This window comes from Desmodus rotundus, chromosome 10, assembly GCF_022682495.2.
Source record: "Desmodus rotundus isolate HL8 chromosome 10, HLdesRot8A.1, whole genome shotgun sequence".
In the NCBI taxonomy this organism is placed as follows: domain Eukaryota; kingdom Metazoa; phylum Chordata; class Mammalia; order Chiroptera; family Phyllostomidae; genus Desmodus; species Desmodus rotundus.
The window spans coordinates 29,149,857-29,168,748 of record NC_071396.1 but is presented as its reverse complement, the minus strand read 5'-3'; the positions used below and the strand labels follow the sequence as shown (position 1 = coordinate 29,168,748).

The 18,892-nt window shown below is 50.6% G+C and overlaps 1 protein-coding gene across 4 annotated transcripts in view; it reads right to left on the bottom strand.

Moving 5' to 3' along the window:
• Positions 1 to 18,892, bottom strand: part of IGF1R (insulin like growth factor 1 receptor) — a 230,519-nt gene that overhangs the window by 48,398 nt on the left and 163,229 nt on the right. For all 4 annotated transcript variants that reach the window (XM_024561917.4, XM_024561919.4, XM_024561918.4 and 1 more), the window contains exon 3: positions 2,099 to 2,414. In XM_024561917.4, the coding sequence (XP_024417685.1) occupies positions 2,099 to 2,414 (316 nt within the window). The remainder of the gene's footprint in view (positions 1 to 2,098; positions 2,415 to 18,892) is intronic.

The window sequence follows — 18,892 nt, the reverse complement described above, 5'->3', positions numbered from 1 at the left end:
TATGGTATGTGACCTTCGGAGACGCGCGCCCTATCTGTGCAGGCAACGTCCTTGACCCCCTCCCTGGCTCCTGTGTGGTCCAGTAGTCTGTCCCTTTGTATTGCCGAGCCCCACCCCTGCTGTGGATGCAGCACAGGCTGCTTAGCCCTTTGCCTAGTGTGAGACCTCTGAGTGGTTCCCGGGTGGGGGCTGCGTATCATGGACGCAGCGGCTAGGACCGTGTTTTTGTGTGGGCGTCGGTTTTCACTTTTCTGGGGCAAGTGTCCAGGAGCATCACTCCTGGGTCCTACGTAGGTTTAGTTCCCCGCAATATTGCATTCAAACAGCAACTTCTGAACCAAACACTTCTGCCGCAATATCTAGAATCATGTATGTCAATTGTGGTTGAAAAATAAAATGTTTACAAAGGGATAAAAATGATAATAAAATAAATAAATGTTTGGGGAAGAAAAAATGTCTAGGAATCAGGCAGCAGTTTAAAATGTTTGCCTAAGGAAGCGCTCTGATTATATGTTTATAGATTAAGCTTCCTCAAATCCATTCTAGTACCGGGAGGGAATAAACAGTATTAAAAATGTTTTAAACTAAGTGTTGAATAGGGCCTACAGGCTGAAGGGGCGGGGGGGGGTGCGGTTATTCTTTCTTGATGGTGTTTTCTTTTAAAATGGAAAAGCTACACTGTGGCTTTGAACAGACAGTAAGGATGAGAAGGAAAAACAAAGGCTCAGTTCTTGGAAGGAGGTACTGGGAGAGAAGACGCTGTGGAAACTCACGGTGCCCCGGTCTGCCCACTCCCATGCGGAAATGCAGCCGTGGGGCCGAGACAGCACAACCCCTGATCACAGACCAGCTGCCCTCCAACCCCACCCCCAGGAGGAACTGTGGCCAGGCCCTTTCATCCTCTAAGGCTGCCCATGCAATGTGAGCAAAGCATGGTGGACTTATTCAGGGTGGAATATGTACACACCACAGTTTGTAGGAGTCTCGGCACATTTACCGTTTTAACGTACTTAGAATAAGTTTTACTATCACAGTGGTTACAGAAGTTATCACGGGCAGGAAGTTGTTCTACCTGCACTATTCTGGGCTAGTGCGCGCTCTACCTTGGTTTAAAGTTAAGCCTACGGTAGCAGCAACGTCTCCAAACATGACACAGGAAACCGAACCCCCTTCCGAAAGACTTGGCTGGAACAGCTCACGGAAACAGAATGCAGGAGAGTTCCACGTCATATTCGACATCAACGTCCACCTTTCAAACGTGATATTCGTGGGACAGCCTGAACGTGGGGTTAGCTGGTGCCAGTCACAACGGAGGACTGGGCCCGTGACATCGGGAGTTCCCCGCTCGGCTCCAGAGGGCAAATGGCCACCTCGGGCTCCAGTCTTCTTGTGCTTCTGGGGTTATAGTCCTATAAATTCTAAAATTGCTAGCCTTGATTTCTTTTTTAAAGATAAACCAATGACAATTTTATGGAAGTCCAGTTGGCATGCGCAGAGGGACGCCTGTTGCTATAAGGAACTTCTTTGCTTCCCAAGTGAAGTTTCAACATTTAGGAAGAAAAATGAGGGGCAGAGAGAAAAGCAGACAGCAAGGGGTGCCAGGCAAGGGGGTGAGAGAGAGGAGAAGGTGCTGATGAAATATGTAGGTTCTTCTAAGCTACTGCTTACACTTCATAGCTGCCACCTCAGACACAGGGTGACTGCTTGTGCCAGAGAGGTGTCCTCGGTCTGCTCCCTGCCTCCAGGTTGCTAGGGGCTTATCCAGCCTCCCCCAGGCTAGTGCTGCAAACCTCAGCCGGCAGTCCACCTGTGTGGATGGCGGCCATGCAGGCAGGTGCTCAGGCAGAGGGTGACCTGCGGGTCCCTGAGCCAGCGAGCAGGCACTTCATTTCAAAGGGCCCGGCAGTCCCCTTCCAGAACAAAATGTAAAACAAACTGGGGGCGGGGGCCCCTAGAGTCTCACAGAAATTGTAACTCAGGCCAGTCCTCAGAAGTGTGCCCATCCCCTTACCCTCCCCAGGGTCCCACCCCGATGGGACAAGGGCGAGCCGCCTTCTGTGGGCGGGGCTGTGTGACCGTCCTGGGCAGCGAGACTGACCTCTGGCTGCCGTTGCGGATGAAGCCGGAGGGGCACTCCTGCATGCACTCGCCGTCATGGATCACGAAGCCCTCAGTGTCGCTGCTGCTCTCGGCGTTGAGGATGTTGGCACAGAAGTCGCGGTCCACGCAGCGCCAGCCCTCGAAGCGGTAGGTGTTGGGTGGGCAGCTGGGCACGCAGATGCCGGCATGGTAGTAGTGGCGGCAGGCCACGCAGGCCGCGTCGTCATCGGGCGCGCTGCAGCTGCCCAGGCACTCCGGGTGGCAGCACTCACTGTTCTCCGTGCAGGCGCGCTTCCCGCACGCGCTCGGGCACGCTGTGGGGCAGAGGGGCAGGCAGTGAGCACGCACCAGGGCACATGGGGGTGGGGGGGGGGGGGCGGACAGGTGGTGAGCACGCGCTCAGACACAAGGGGGGGGGAGGGGTTATAGGGGGAAGCGGGGAGACTGGGTGGAGCTGGCGACCCCCCTCTGGGCCTGGACACCATTCCTCGGCGTCATTCCCTACCAGATGGCTCCAGTGACCAAAAGCAACCCCACAGAGCGCACGTGAAACCCCCAGTGGAAAAGCACATTCCACATTAGGTGCGCAATGACCACGTTCCCAGTTTCGCCCCTGCTGGGAGAAATCGCGCGCATTTGGAGTCAGAGGAGCAGGGGGGAGAGCCAGCCCCTGCTCTGCACTGGCGGTCTGCTGGGTCTCCCCCGAGTCATTGGCTCTGTCACCTGGTCGCTCTTGTCTCATGTGGAACTCGAGGGGGGGGGGGAATGCCCACCTCCCAGGGCTGCCTGCGGTGCGTGTGATACTGTGGTGGCCCTACACGAACGAGACAGTTTCTCACAACCTGAAAAGCTGGCATGCTGTGCCCATTCTGCATTTTGAATGTGCCCCTCACTGAAGTGTCCTGAAAAGCCTCAGTGCGCACTAATGCATGACCACGTCAAAAGTGGTCAGACTGGAACATAAGAAAGATGGGGCCGGGCACGTCTACAGGACGTACACCACTGTCGAACAGCAGCACACAGAGCACCGGACACGCGAGAGCGTTGGAAAGACCAGGAGGAAGGGCCTGGATGCACTCACTTGGCGTCGGTTACACACAACTGCAAATGGTGGGCATGGTCAGTGCGGGAAAAACAAATCCAGAAATGCATGACCAAGTGTCCGCACGGGTATTTTGCATTCCGTCCATCCCCCGTTGCACTGGACTCTGGAGAGTGGTCCACTGAGAACCACCCCCCAAGGGGTGTGTTACAGGGAACCCCACGGGCAGGCAGAGCTGGAGATTTGTTTCATTGACAGGAACTCCTTTCGGAGGAATCTTGGGACAGCCTAAACGAGGGAAAATCATGCCCTTCAGAGACAGAACAATTCCTCTGAAAAGGATCCCAAATCAAGGAGTTCCTTTATGTCACCTGATGCCAGCCGAGCAACAAACATGCACCAAATACTCCGGGGGACAAGAGGGGATGAGGAGAGGGGGAGGAGCTCCAAAGCAGAGGCCACTGGTTTGCTGAAGGACAAACTTGCTGCTCCCAGGTTGGAAGCCGGTCGACGTGCCCCTGGCTGGCGCACAACGCGAGAGGATTCTGGGAGGCCGGCAGGAGAACACGCAGAAGTCCGGGATTAGTGAGCCCTGGAGCCAGCCCCAGAAGCCTGCTGTAAATTTTGTCTCACCATAATGTATATAAATATTATTAGTGTTCGGAACTATTAAGGGATTTCTTGAAAAGCCCCGGGCAGTGTGTCTCGCCAGCAGATGGATGGATGCTCCACATGAATGCCAAAACTTTAAATTGAGTGCAGTTACCCAATTTCCGATTACAGAGTGGTGGGAGAAAGGAAGGGATCCTCTTCCCTGGCTTCCACGAGGAAGGAGAACACCAGGCGGGATTAAAAATAAAAGCGGGATGAAAGCTGCTATGAACTAACAAACATACTAACAAACGCAAGGGGGAAAAGGCACATTGATCTTACCATGAGATCTTTCAGTTCACTGGAATTCTTACAATGGCCAAGAATAAAAACAAAAGCCTATCTAAACTGCTGGAAAAGCCAACGACATGTCCCACATCTGCCACTACAAGGGTTGGTTTGGGGTCACGGTCACACAAAAATAAGACACCGCATTGAAAACTCATTCTCTTCATTTTAGGGACAGGAAGAAAGTCACGTGTCAGCTGTTAATGCCCTCCCTCTCCAGAGTCTTTGCATCTATTAAATTCTGTTTTTAGGGTTTTTAACGAACATTTATTTTTGTTCTCGCCAGTAAGTTCTTTCACAACCCTGACCTCAGAGAAAACATTTTTTAAAAGCGTATGACAAAGTGCTTTGCTGGAAGAGAAGACGGAGAACTCGACCTCTTGTCAGGGAACAACAAAAAAAAAAAAACAGAAAAGGGACCATTTAGCCACATAACTTTTTTAAATGGAAACAATTTTATCCCAAATCGTTTCTGAAGGGTAGAACTAGTTCATGGATGCTCGAATGAGGTCATGCTTTCGAGTCACAACACAGACTGGTTGAGGGACATCTTAGTTATTTCTGGGTCGCCCTCGTGACACACTGCTGTTCCCTATACAGTGAGTGGCACCTTTCCTAACAGACCCGCATCATTATGCATAAAGGCGTTATGCATCATTACGCAGAACTGCTGCTAACTCCGGGAAAGCACACCATGGAGACACAGGGCCCAGAGCAACGTTAGGTGTCCGGGCTGCGCCAGGAGAGGAGTTGACTCCATCAGATACCATAGGGAAGGGCGGGGAGGAGAGGGACCCCAGCTGTGTCAACTGGACCCCCGAGTGTCCTCCACAGAGCACTTAGCCGCAGGTGAGAGGGTGAGAAAGGCTCCTTCTGAGTGTCCCACACATCAGCCCTATCAGCTCGGCTGAGTCCTGCAGACAATGCAGGTACGAGACAGCTCAGCCCTCCCGGGGTCCCCACCTGAGGACAAGCAGTGAGAGTGCCGAGAGGGACAAGCAAAGGGCTGGTGCGGCTGGTTTGCCAGGGGGCGGGACTGCCAGCTGGCCTGCAGCCCAGTGAACCAAGGAACGCCCATCCAATTGGTTGAATTTCCCAGTTGGGACGGAAAGGAAGCCCATCCCCTCCAGGGGCTCGGGGCAAGGTCCAGAGCCCTGAAAACTCGTCTGCGATCTGTCCTCCCTGCCATCCTCAAGTCCATGCTCCTCCGACTGGCCCACACATAGGTACCACTCCCAGCGGGCAGAGTGGTGAGGAGCACCGGCGCTTCTCAGGCGGGCACAGGCAGACCTGCTCGGTCTCATCTGGCTTCCTGGGTGGCGTTCTCTATGTCCGTCAGCCAGGATGAAAGAGCAGGCTTATGGGAAAGGACTTATATCCAAGGAAGAAAACGAAAATAAACCTGGTACCACACACACGCACTCCAAAGTATAGTAAAGCACAATTTTCTTCAAAGGAAGACAAGAAGGAACTCTCACACTTCTTGACGTCCTGACACTTGGCGAATTGAAAAGTGCCCAGGACCACTGCCTGGAAATCCGGGTGGAACTGAAGACAGCTTGCTAACAAACCGTGGCCACTGCGCCCTGTCAGGTACGCATGGCCAAGGAATGTTCAAGTGGCAACCTGGTATCTTAGAGGTTCACAAAAGAAAAACGCATTTGCAACAACCTGTCTCTTCTCAGCCACAAAGGAAAACACGTGGGAGCGCACATTCAACCAAGAGTAGCCAGAAAGTTACATTTTAATGGTTACAATCTGAAGTCACTGGAGTTCCTCTGTTGGAGCCAAAAGTGTCCACCCCTTGAATGGCCACCGAGAGAACCAGAGCTCCAGGAATCCACCAGAGGCACATGGAAGGGACCGGAACCGACAGACCAGGGACACCCAGGGAGCCTCACTGAGCTGCAGAACCCTTCCACCAGACAAGCCTCATTCATGAGATTGGATAGCTGGGGCTCACGCCCGGCACCAATCCGGGAGTCTGGGCAAGAATGAAAACGGGGTTGGGGAGGAGGAGAAACCGCCTGCACCTTCCCCTGGGTCGGGCACATAAAGCGATATAATCCAGGCTCCCAGAAACAGCTCTGAAGAGAGCCTCACCGTCTACCACACTCGGGAAGCCCAGAGGTTTAGGGAAACATGTCACACTGGCTACCGGACGCATCCGTGAACGTTCCATTAGTGAACAAAAGAAACCACCATCTCCAGACAATACTTGCGGGATGGCTCCAGTCTCCGGGATCCAACAGGCGTTGCTGGGCGGAACACCGAGAGAGCGGGAAGAGAAAAAGGGGCACCCGAGGAGGCGGAACGAGGGGAGTTGTAATGGCACCATTATTAAATAAAAATTTCAAGAGCTAATTAGTGAGACTAAAGAAAGAACGGCCCTCGATGGGAAGAATGCAAAGCAGGCTGACAACTGAGATGGAAAACTAAGTGCCGGGCAGAGGCGGCTCGGGGATCTTCCTCAGGCTGAGCTGCTAGTTTTGCTGACTGTGGGTTATGATGTTCTCCTTTTACACGTGTTCAGCAGCTTTATTGATTTATAATTCACACACAAGTCCCCCACCTAAAGTGTGCAAATTGATGGCTTTTCGTACTGTATTACCCCCAAGGGAAAAAGCCACTGCCTGACCCCCAGCCCCTCTCCAGCCCGAGGGGGTCACTAATCTACCTGCTGTCTCTACAAACTTGCCTCTTCTGGACATTTCATCTGAACAGGACCCTACTTGACAGGGCCTTTGGTATCTGGTTCTTTTCACACAGTAGCGCAGCATTTTCAAGGTCCGTCCATGTTGTGACGTGTGTCTGCCCTTCATTTTCATTCTCAAGTTTTGACTCTTGTGCTCCCCAGGTGGCGAAGTGAGCCCTGGCAGCCTCCCTGTTCACTTGTCCGGATGAAGACCACAGGTGCATCGTGGGAAGTTGGGGAAGCGGTCCACTGAGACCCCAGACTCTTCACAGCCTACACGTATATGAAGGCAGGAAAGACCTGAAGCCTGTCAAATGAACTCAACGGTGGTATGCTCTGATATTAGGAAAAAAGAAGAATAGCTGTCTAAGCTCTGGGCACAGCTGACCGTGTCTGCGACCCTCTCACCTACTCCCCAGATGGAGGAGGAAATACGCCAATGAGCGTGAGGTTTACAGAAAGGCCTGGGAAATGAATCTGAAGCTACGTCCCAGGGCGGTGGTCTCCCGGACGGCGGTGAGGGAGCAGGAACTGAATCCGGTCAGAGAGTTGGAAGGGGCACTTCTCACTCCTGTCATTTTTATAGAACAGAATACTCTTTTAAAATAATCCAACTATTCTAATATATTCTAAAATTGGCCCCCAATTCTCTCTTCCAAACTCATATTCAAAGCCTACATTCAAACTGGGGAAAGGCAGAGAAGTTTTAATGGGAGAAAAACCCAGGAAAGGGGGGGTAACACTGGGGGGTATTCCTGCTCTGGGGGGGGGGGTGTTGAGGGGGGTTCTGTGTCCACTTCTTCACCAGGGACACACACAGTGTCTCTCACACACCACTCAACCCCCTCGTCCTGCTTTTATTTCATTTTATTTTTATTTTACTTCATTTTGTTATTTTATTTTATTTTTAGTGTTTCTTGGGAAAGAAGAAGGAAAAAGAGAGGGAGAAGAAGAGAAATCCCCGCAGAATGGGTGACTTTTTTTTTTAAGAGAGAGCGAGGAAGGGGGGAGGGGAGATGGAGAGAGGAAGAGACAGAGGCAGAGGCATGGATTTGTTCTGCTTGTCTGTGCATTCACTGGTTGCTTCTTGTGTGCGCCCTGCCTGGGGATCGAACCCACAGCCTTGGAGTGTGGGGATGGCATGCCAACTCACTGAAATACCCAGCCAGGACCAGAATGGATGATTCTGTTGAAACTCTCCCCCAGTGCTGTGACCGCCAGGCATGGCCACATAAAGACACCAGTCACTTCTTATTGCCTGTCACAGATGCTTAAATGGACAGGGTGGAAAAAAAAATACTCTTCACACACTTAAAAATTACTCCAAGTTATTTTAAATCGGGAACTGTTTGTATATTCCTTATAAGTTTATAAAACTCACACTGTCCCTCCATGACTAACTAAAGTGGAATCGAGAGAGCATTCTATATTTATAACTTGTCTGGTGGTTCGTGCTTCCAGCCCTATTTCCACTCTCCGGTACTGTACACAGAGCTATGTGAGGTATGGTGGGCCCCTAAACTTTACCGACTTCCTAACAAGGCAGGCCTGTGTTCCGGAGGGACACACCGGGGGCTCTTCTGTCCAAGTGGAGGCCACACTCCCAGGGAGAAGCGTCTCCAGCTTCGTGGTTTTGAGCGCATCTCTTGACGCTGGTGTCAGGGCCCATTTCTGAGCACGTACAAGCCTTCCTGGTGTTGACCAAGGTGTCGGTGCCACCGATAGGTGCCTGCTGCATACACCCATGCTATCCAGTGTGGGCCACACACATCGGCGCTTCTCACTGATTTTGGTAGAAGTTGTGACTCCAGAAGGTCAGCGCTGCCACAAGCCATGCAAAAGCCCCTCTCCACATACAGAAGCATTTATGTCTATGTAACTTAAATGAATTAGCACAGCCACTCGCAGGGAAACTACTCTTCAGAGAGCAGCAGGTGGGGATTTGGGTAAACTTTTATCCACGGCGGAACCATTTACCAGGAGACCGTGATAAATGCATGGGGCTCCCATGGAGGTGGATTTCTACGGGGTGTGCAGCATGTAGATTTACACATATACACCTGTACACGCAGGCGCATCATGGTGACGCCTCCTCACGGGTCATGAACAAATGACTATGAACAGCTGGTCCTGCCCTGACCAGTGTGGCTCAGTGGGCTGGGCGTCCTCCAGCAAAGCGAAAGGTCGCCAGTTCGGTCCCCAGTCAGGGTGCCGTGGGAGGCAACTGATGATGATGATGAAGAAGAAGAAGAAGAGAAGAAGAGAAGAAGAAGAGGAGGAGGAGCCATCCAAAGCTGCCTCTTTGGGTGGATATACACGGCATTGGGGACCGTGCAATTTTACAAAGCACTTTCAGAATCCATGCTCCACTCTTTGCCACAACCTCAAGAGTGGCACATCTTTGTGAAGAGAAGGAAAAAATGGCCTGTAGTCCCACTTTATATTTTTTCTTTTCTAATGTCAGAAGGGGAAATAAATAGCTCAATTCTGGGACTGCTAGCGAGGTGCCCCGCCCCCCCTCCAAACACACATTTCTTGACTTTTAAGTGTCTCTTAGTGTCTTTGGTCCATTTTCTTCTTGGGATCGTAAATTTTTACTCTACGCTTACATTTGTTTAAGCCCTTAAAGATGGATATGCTTTTTAAAAATAGCGTCTCGCATCGTGCCTTGAAAGTATTTGTTTCACGTGGTGTGGGAGAAAAATACCTGTTGCCCGCCTTCTTTCTGTAATTAAGGAGGATGAATAGCAGTGACTGGCAATTGGGAAACTTTAAGTCATTTATTACCTTCCCCGCCTCTCCAGCCGTCTCCTCTTTGATCGTGTTACTTCCTGAATCACACTGCTAAACTGGCAAACATATATTTTAGAGGATAATGGCATTCTTCTTTTCCGTTATCTAATCTGATGGCTGGCCCCACTTCCTGAGGTTCAAGTATTTTTACTGCTGTGGAGAAGCCACAAAAGGTCCAGTGACTTTCAAAGCATAGCCAACTCTGGTATCGGGGCAGGAAGGGGAACAGGGTGTCCCGGATGGTCAGACGTTCTGGTTAACAGAATTAGCACACACACCTTCACAGAGGCAGTCTTTGGGGAACTGGACCGTGGAACACCCACCCCCGCAACCGTTCAACACAGCCCACCCGTCTGGTGACTCCCTAGTGCCTCGGAAACACACACAAATGCCAGGGATTCGCTGTCCTTGCAGAGATTCCCACTGAAACAAAAGCCGAACTCGCCACTCCCACAGAATCTGTCCGTCCATATTGTATTCTGTGCCTCTGTTTGTGGGTGATGGACAGAGAGGCGGGGCACTGCACTTGATAACCACGCCTAAGACCCTGCCAGAATGCATTAAAAGTGCTAAGATGCTATGTCGGCCATGGGAATCTCATCACATGGGAAACTATCATTTTCTTAATTCTAACTCCGGAGAATACCCCAACTCCATACTTTGGAGAGGCTGTGCAAAGAATCCCTAAGTTGAAGATCTCCTTTTCTTTTCTTACCCCAATCACCGAGTTTTAGTTTGGTTTTGTAAATAATAGATAAAATTGGGTTCGAATGAAATGTCAGCCAAGATGTTTGATGTGTAAAACACTAGTTGAAAAAGTGTACTTCAGTTCTAAACATCCAATGCAGCTGGGCTCGCCAGTACCGTCTGCTTTTTTCCATTACTTAGGACACACTGGAGAGGACGTTTTTATTTGTACTCTGAACATTAAACATCTAGCATCATTTCTGATTTCAGGTGTTCATTTTTTTTTTTTATGGAGTATTATCCAAATTAGAAAGTGAATTATCTGACAGGGTAATTCCCTTTCTTTTTTTCTCTAAGAAAGCTGGAACTTGAAGCAAAATGTGACAAAGTCCATGGTTAGCTCTGAGAAGCATCATGGACAATTCAAAGGCTTGTCCTTCAGACGCTGCCACGCAGTTACCCCGGCACCGTGGCCTGAGCACTGTGGGCCCGGTTGGGACGTGATACGCAGCCACCCTGGCTGGAGTGGGGACATACAGGTGAGTTTCTCTGACCTTCCTGTCTGAGCAATCTTTCCCCCACCCCACATCCTCATTTTAAAATCACCTCCCAAACGTTATCTGCTATCTCCTACAGCCTGAGTTTCAGGGTTCAAAGGAATTTGCCTAGAAAGATAAAAAAAAACACTTAAGAAGAACTTGAGGAAAACAAGCAAGGCAGCTCTGCACTGCAAAGCACACGTGAGGCCTTGAACTTGGAAACTACGGCTATAGATCATCCTCTCATGCCATCCTTGGGCTGAAGACTGAAGCAATTTGCACAAAAGTCCAAAATCACAAAAGGGCCCAACTACCCGGAAGCCTCAGGGCGTATGCCCGTGAAGCCACGTGTGTGTGGAGTCAATACACCATAACTTTTAGAACACACGGCTGTGCTTCCCAAGTCAACTTTCCATAAACACTGTCAAACCCCAAACAAGCCCAGTCACTTAAAAATAAAAATTAAAAAAGAAAAAAAGGAAGGATCTCAAGCATCGATCTCTTCAAAAATCTTATCCAACCTGCTGGACTTAAATAAACTGAAAACAAGGATCTGAAAATGTTAAGGAGTAATCTTTTTTTTTTTTCTTTTTTCTTCAGAGGAGTAAGCTGTGTAGCCACCTGCTTGAATTCATGTCAAAGCAAGAGCTGTCCCCTTTAGTTCCAGAGCATCCTCATCCCCAGCAGAGGGCCTGGGAGGCCAGGACGCAGAAGCTGCGGCAACACAACATCCCTCAGGAAGTGCCTGCATTGTACTCACAGAGAGAACAAGTACTGGCAAGTGACAAAAAAAAAAAAAAAAAAAAAAAAAAAAGAACATGTTTTGCAAACAATCCGAGTGACCTGAAAGGCAGGGTAGAGACTGAAGTCAGCGTTTGGGCATCAGCGCAGCTGGGCCCAGACTCCGAGGTGCTTGTTAAGTGGGGAGTGCTCGCTGATGAGGGCAGGGCGGGCGGCCCAGTTGTCCTTTCACCCAGGAGGACCTCTCCCCTAAGACCCACGCCCCACCCCCGGTCTGGGCTTCACCGTGTTGTTTTGCCCGAGCCTGGAGCATCTCTGAAATGAGACAAATGCCCAGAGGAAGGAGTCGTCATTTTCCGCAGCTGAAAGCGACCCAAGTACCCGGCACCCAGTGAAATGTCTTGTCTTCCTTTGGCAGATGAAGAAAGCCCAGGGGGCTGAAGCTGTGAAAGTCACACCAGGCGCAGGGCCGGGCACCTGACCTTGGAGCCCAGGGCTCCTGTCACACTGTGGTGCGATGGCCCCGCTCCCCACCAAGAGAGGCACCTCTCCACCTTGAAAGCTCATGATGCCTTTCCATAAACAACCCGCAAACCTCCTTGGATACTGTTGGAAATGGCAAAATTGATCCTCACAACCCGCCCCCCCACACACACCATTTTCCAATTCTGAAACTGCCTCCCAACCACACTATCCCCCACACCACACACGCTTCTTTCTCCCCGTCTCGGTAAAGCCTATCAGATGCATTTGTACCCCCAACGCACGCCCTCACCTCCATCTAAATAAACAGCGCCTCAGCTTTTCCTCAAGCCCACTTTCCACTCAGGAAGAACTTCCTACATTTCGCATTCTCAGCCCACGCCAGAGCTCGGCGGGGGCGCGGAGATACATTTTGAACCTGCTGTTTGCATCCTCCCCCTCCCTCCCTGCTGCACGCCCTCAGTTCCTCCCTCCCTAACCTCCATCCTTTGAAATTGCCGAACCCCCGGCAGAGGAAGCCCCTCGGGCTCCTCTTGAGCTGTCTCGCTCCAAATACCCATCCGCTCGCCCAGGAGGTACTGCAGACAGCAGTTCCGACCAGAGCACACGTTCAGGGGAAAAGATGATCTTCTTTCAAGACTCAATATTTGGAATTCCTAAAAAGGGCATTCTTATCAAATTTCACGAACGCACGTGTGCACGCCCCACCGTCTGGGGCTGAAAGGGCGTCCTGTGTGCAAGCCAGCATCCACCTGCACACATGGTAACCTCAGGGGATGAGGAAACCGCCCTTCATGTCTCTGGGACCACAGAGGGCACTTACTGCAACTCTCCTGCCCTGCAGCTTGCAAAACTCACAGGAAGTCCTCCACCACCTACATAGAAAACCCACTGCCAGAAAAACGAAGTGTAAACACTTTATATGAAATTAGCCAGGTGTTTAAAAAAAGGAAAAAAAAAAAAACATCATCCCAATCCAACATTTTCAAAGCCTGGCTGGCTGTCAAGTCCCCTGGTGCATGCGCCAGCAGAGGTACAGCGGACACGTGTCTCTGCCTCTCCGCAGGGGCAGGCTTTGTTTTTTTTAGCGAACACAAACAACCGGCAAATGAGCCCACATCTAACGCAGCCAGCTCTTCCCTTCACCTGGGGCTTCCCTCCTCTGTCTTCACATTGGACACAGATGGACATCCAAAATGTAAACCTGACTGACCTAAAGAGAAATCATTAGCTCGCCTCTATACGGATCGCAGATATTGTTTAGAGAAGTAGCCATAAAAAGGAAGAAGCAGAAAGTAAGGGAGACAAGTGGGAAATGCCGCTGGGTCTCAGTTTACAGATGAAGACAGGTCGGCACATGTTTCTGAGTCCATGTTAAAAAATCAAACTGCCTTTTACCCCAATCTCCCCCCCCCACCCCCACCTCATGCTGGGCAGTGTGGCCTTGTGCGTGTTGAACCCCTGGGCACCCTGGGCTTGGCCACAGGGAGGAGTGACAATGGGAAGCGGTGGCATTCCTCTGAAAATAAACAGTGTCAAAAATATATTAAAAAGCAAACAAAACTACCAGCCCAGAAGCTACGCTGGCAAAATTTAAAGCAACAATTTAGAAACAGCCTACGCCCGTTCATGTGCCAGCTGGGCCACATTTTTAAGGGCCCAAGTCATGTCTGTCTGTCTGTCTTTAACTTAAAAAAAAAAAAAGCAAACTGGTTTTAGGGGGAGTCAGTGTTTAAAACATTGAGATGCTGAAATCCGTCCTGTTTTGCAGACACAGCAGGAGTGAGCAGGCGGGGCGCAGGTTAGAGTGAACCTGGACTGCAGTTTCGAAAGAAGTGAGTCCCTCTCCCAGCTTTGCCATTTGTCACAGGCTGTGTGACCAGGGGACTCAGTCTCCTCTGTCTACGTACAAGACAGTACCACCTTGTGCTGGTGAATGTGATGTGTGGTAAACCACGTGAACAGATTTTTCCTGGGATGCGGCAGGTCTCGGTAACCATTAGTTATGATTACTGGATCCGCAGGCCTCGTCACTGGAAGGTCCACGGCAGTTCTGAAGGGTCCTGAGCAGCTGGAGGGATAGCTTGAGATCCTGCCCAGAAAGCTTTTGCAAGCATGGAAGTTCAACTGTCACCTTCCACCAGGCAGCAAGCTCTTGTTTTTCACAAGAAAAAGAATTTTCTATGTTTCAAAAAACTGCCCTCAGCTCTTCAAAGAGACGAAGAAGAAAAAACCTCCCAAGGGACTTTGCTGCTAAATAACTTTATCCAACTTTTATAGGGGTCAGATGAAGACTCTGACCAGAGCAATGAGACGTACAAGCCTCCCCCTCTGTGCAACAGCTCCCAACAAGCAGTGAAGAGAGAGGCAAATGAACGTCTCCCTGGGTGTTAATCACGGAGCTGAGACGGAGGGAGGGGATAATGCTGGAAGAGGCATCACCCATGACCACCGTCAATGCTGAAGTAAATGGGCAGTGCCGCCTGATCCTACTCAAGAGGTCTCTGCAACGAGTTCCCACCGTCAGGTTCAAGGGCCAAGGGCTGCTCAAAGGTGGGGGTCCGCAGGAAGCCCTCGGAAGCTTGCTTGAGAGCTGAGTACAGATTCTGCTGCTCCGCTTCTCCAAGTCACAGGAACCACTCCCCGGGCCGACAGGCAAGCCCTCTGTGCTGCAACTGAGCACATCCGCAGGCTGTTTGAAAAGAAGAGGCTCGCTCCCTGGGCCACTGCTCTACGTGGAGACGGGAAGGATGGCCAGCTGGCCGGAGATCCCATGGGACTGTCCAGTTCTCACACCACCTACACCTCCCGTGCTAGAACCCACCTCTCATACCTCACAAAAACCGTCCCGGGTGCCCACGCACCAGGGACATTCTATCGTCCTCACCCCATCATTCCAAGCCACTGCTCGGGGAAGGGGGTACCGCCTGCCTGTCCCAGACCGTTCCCGACTGTCCCCGGCTGGGCCGGGACCAAGGAGGAGGCAGTCATGTAACCGTCTGTAAGGATCTTGCGATTTCTGGGGGCAGGCACTACCCCAAGTTCTGGGACGCAGCTCTGAGTTTCTGCTCCAGGTTCCTGAAACGCAGCTGACAGTGGAGGTGATTTCACCGAGTCAGGACCGGCACACACAAGTACACACACACCCACTAAACCCCCACCATTAGCCCTCCTGGCCGCTGCGCCCAGCACACTGGGTCCTTTCTCTTTCTCAAAGCACGTGGACCCTTTCGTGACTCTGGGCCTTCCCACGCTCCACCTGCCTCCCCAGCCTGCCGTGCTGGGCCTGGGTGCCTGCACCCCAAAAGGCCTCCCCTGACCACCATGTCTGGGGAGGTGCCACTCCGGCTGTGCTGCCCCGTCACCCTCCATCACGGCATCTGGTCATGGCCTTCAAAGCACTCAGCACGTTGACAATCAAACTCTATTATTATCATTGTTGTTTTTGTTACTCATTTGCCAGGGGCTGGAGAGAAGGTGGAAGGTGGAGTGAGTGTTTAGTGAGGACAGAGTTGCAGTTTAGAGAGATGAACAGAGTTCTGGAGACGGGTGGTGTTGCTGGTGAATGTGCTCACTGCCACCGAACTGAAGGGAAGGAAAAAGCCTCGCTGGTAAGTTTTATGAGACACGTATTTCACCGCAATTCAGGAACAGACAACTTTAGGTGTCATGGCTCTTTCTTCCCCCAGCATACTCTGCGCAGGGGCAGGAAGCCTGTGTCTTCTTGTCACGGAGTTCCCAGAGCCCGACCTGGAACCTGGCCCATAGCCAGTGTTCAGTGTATACTGTGTATCAGTTCAGTGACTCATCCTCTATAACTGCTTCCCACCCAACTGGAAGCCCCTCCGCGGTAAGCAGACCATTTCCTATTTGTATCTGCCTCAGTTTCTTCTAGAGGGCCTTACAGAGAAGCAGAGTCAGGTGCTTAGCGAACCCTGGCTTACTACCCATGCAAACTTTCCAAAACAAAGTCCTGGAACTTTGTATAAAATGCACGTGCAAGCGTATGCGTACAGACGTATGCAGATTTCAGTGCGGCTCAGTTTTGGCCTTGGCTGCCAGGCATCCAGAGGAACCAGATCCCAGAAGGACTAAACGCCATCCTGGTGTGGTACAGTGCTCCTGCTGACTCTGCCCCTCGGGTCCTCTGTCATCCCACCTGTGTTAAAAATTTGTTTTTAAGTTAAAATCTGCCTCATGCCCTCTCTGGCATTAGACAAAGTAAAAATGTTGAAAACAAATAATCGGAAGGAAGTGCCTCTCAAGATTAGCAGTCTTCTAGGTTCTGACGGTGAATTGTTAGTAAATAAATAAATAACGACGACAACAAGAATAATATGAAAAAAAACCACTCTCCTTGCCCCCTCCAGAAAACGGGGAAAAATGACAAAAATCAGAGAGGCCGCGCGGAAGTGATGAGGAATAAAATAAAGCGCAGCCCTCTGGTTTCATTACTGTGCTGGTTTTTCCAGAGCATAAGCAAAGAAATCATTTGACCTACCACCAAGCCCCAGCCTCCCTTGCGGTCACATTTGCTTTGGGGCAGACTAACACTTCCTAACGAAAACTCTCTCTTTCAAGGGCTTGAGAGAAGTAAAACCTGAAGGTGCTAGATAGAAAAACAAAAATAAAATAAAATAAAATAGACTTTTGCTCTCCGTGGTAGTAAGGCATCTGCCCTTTAGGGGGCACTCGAGGCTGCATGTGCTAAGAGCTTGGCCTGCATGGCCTGATTGAATCTCCACAGCTCAGAGCGGGCAGCCTAGTCTTTTCCCATCTTTTCCGAATCTTTCCCCAAACGGGAGCCTGAGACCCGGAGAGCCGCGTGCCCAGAGTCACAGAGCAGGGAAGGAGGCAGAGGCAGACGTGCCAACCCAAGCGATCCGCTCCAGGGCCCTCGCTTGCAGCTGAGAGACCACAGTGCTCGTGCCTCAGAGTTTTCCAGCGCACTGCTCTAACTCACTCTCCTAACTCAGACAGAGGAATCCGTGTGACTTCGCTGGTGAGGAGACTGCGGACTACAGAGGCCAGGACCTGCCAGGGACACAGAGCTGACAGGCAGAAGACCAGCACTGAATGCCAGCAGCTCAGCCCTGAGACTGTCCCAGGCTCACTCCTGGGCCTTACAAGACCTGTCAGGGCCATTTGGAGTCATCCCAAAGGACCAGAAAGTGATGAATTTGGCTATATAAAAAGGTGGCAACTTTACTGCTGGGCTTACCCTAACTTCAAAATATTTCTCAGTTATTTCTACTTGAAATGGCCTACCTAACTCACACCCGTGGAGAGAGCAGAGAATTAGTGTCACCCCAAACACCTACAGGCTGCGAGGGCCCACAAACATGGACCGTGCCTTCTGTAGCCAGGCCAGCAGATGCCTTGTCTCCACAAGACATACGCCAGGACGAGGGGACTTCCAGCTACGAGTACCATGGGGTGGGAGGCTGTGGGCCATGCAGGACGGCTTCAGCAGGCTGGGAGGGTGGGTAGAGGTGGAACGTCTCCTAGTTTACAACAGAAAATTAGAAAGTGCTGTCTTTATTTATTAATCTGCAACTTAAAAATCTTACAAATAACCTCGGTGCCTTTTTTTTTTTTTTACCTTTAAGAAAGATTTTAATTAAGCAGATCGAATTGGTTCAAAATGTCCCGGGATGAGGTCCAGAAAGAGGCTTCTGCTGCGGAGCGGAGTTACTGCCGATGGATCCATTGCTAAAGCGGTCTAGAATGGGTTAATTATTCCTCTTCTCCCCCTCTGTCTGTCCTGGCACAAGGAAATTTTAGGCCATCTACAATCCCTCCATTAAGTTAAAAAATAAACAAACAAACCTCCATTGTGAGAGGCGCCATTACCGTCTGCCTCCTCGTGCTCCCGTCACAAAAGGACAGGGGTGGTGAAGAACACTCGCTGGCCTGCAGTCCCTGCTTTTATTTTTTACCTTTACTTAATTGATTTGAGAAAGAGAGAAACAGCGATCAACGTGAGATATAAATATCAACCACTTCATGGTTTTGGTTGTTGTTGTTTTTTTCCCCCAAAAAAGTGTAGCAATTCTGCTCGGCCAGACAGATTGAAAAACAAAAACCTCGGTCATTTGTTTAAACAAACTCACAGAAACAAAACCACTTCCTCAACAGTGAATTCTGAAAAGGATCACACGCTTAAAGTGATTTAAAAAAAAAACAAACACAAAAACAAAAAAAAAACCTACTTTCACAAATCAAAAAGCGGGACGAGGGAACCTCACAAAGGACATCACCCTGCTTCTCCAGGATTCGCTCAGGTGCCAGAACCACCGACAGCGTTTGCTCGCATCCCAGCAGGAGAATTTCATGGCTCCCGAAGGTCTGAGTCAGACCAGAAAGCTCATGAATATTCTGATTTTCTGGAGCTGATGCCAGGAAATCACTGTAATTGATGACCAGTCACAGATCACCTACCAAACTGCCTTGTCCCCATAACTACTCCAATGAAGTAATTTATCAAAAGGTGCAATTGCATGTTTCAAAGTTATTAACAACAAGAGCCAGTGTCCTGATTTTTTAAAGACGAGGTTTCAATCTTTTGAGACTTCCCTTTTTCCCAATAACTTGCACACTGCCATCTCCCTTCATCAACTCCTTTGTTGCATTTTTAATTAAAGTGAAAAGAAAAGTAGAAAACGGAGGAGAAGCTTAACTTCCTACCCGAAACGGAAAGAAAGTACACAGGAAAAAAAAAAAGGCCGTGCATGAGGGTCTTCTTTTTAGGGGGCGCCAGGGGGCCAGGAGGGGCCAGGCGCCCACGTGGCGGCGGCAGGGGGACCGCGGCACGCGCGCCCGCATGGCGGCAGCGGAGCGCCCCCGGCCGCGGCGGCCGCTCGGGGTCTAACG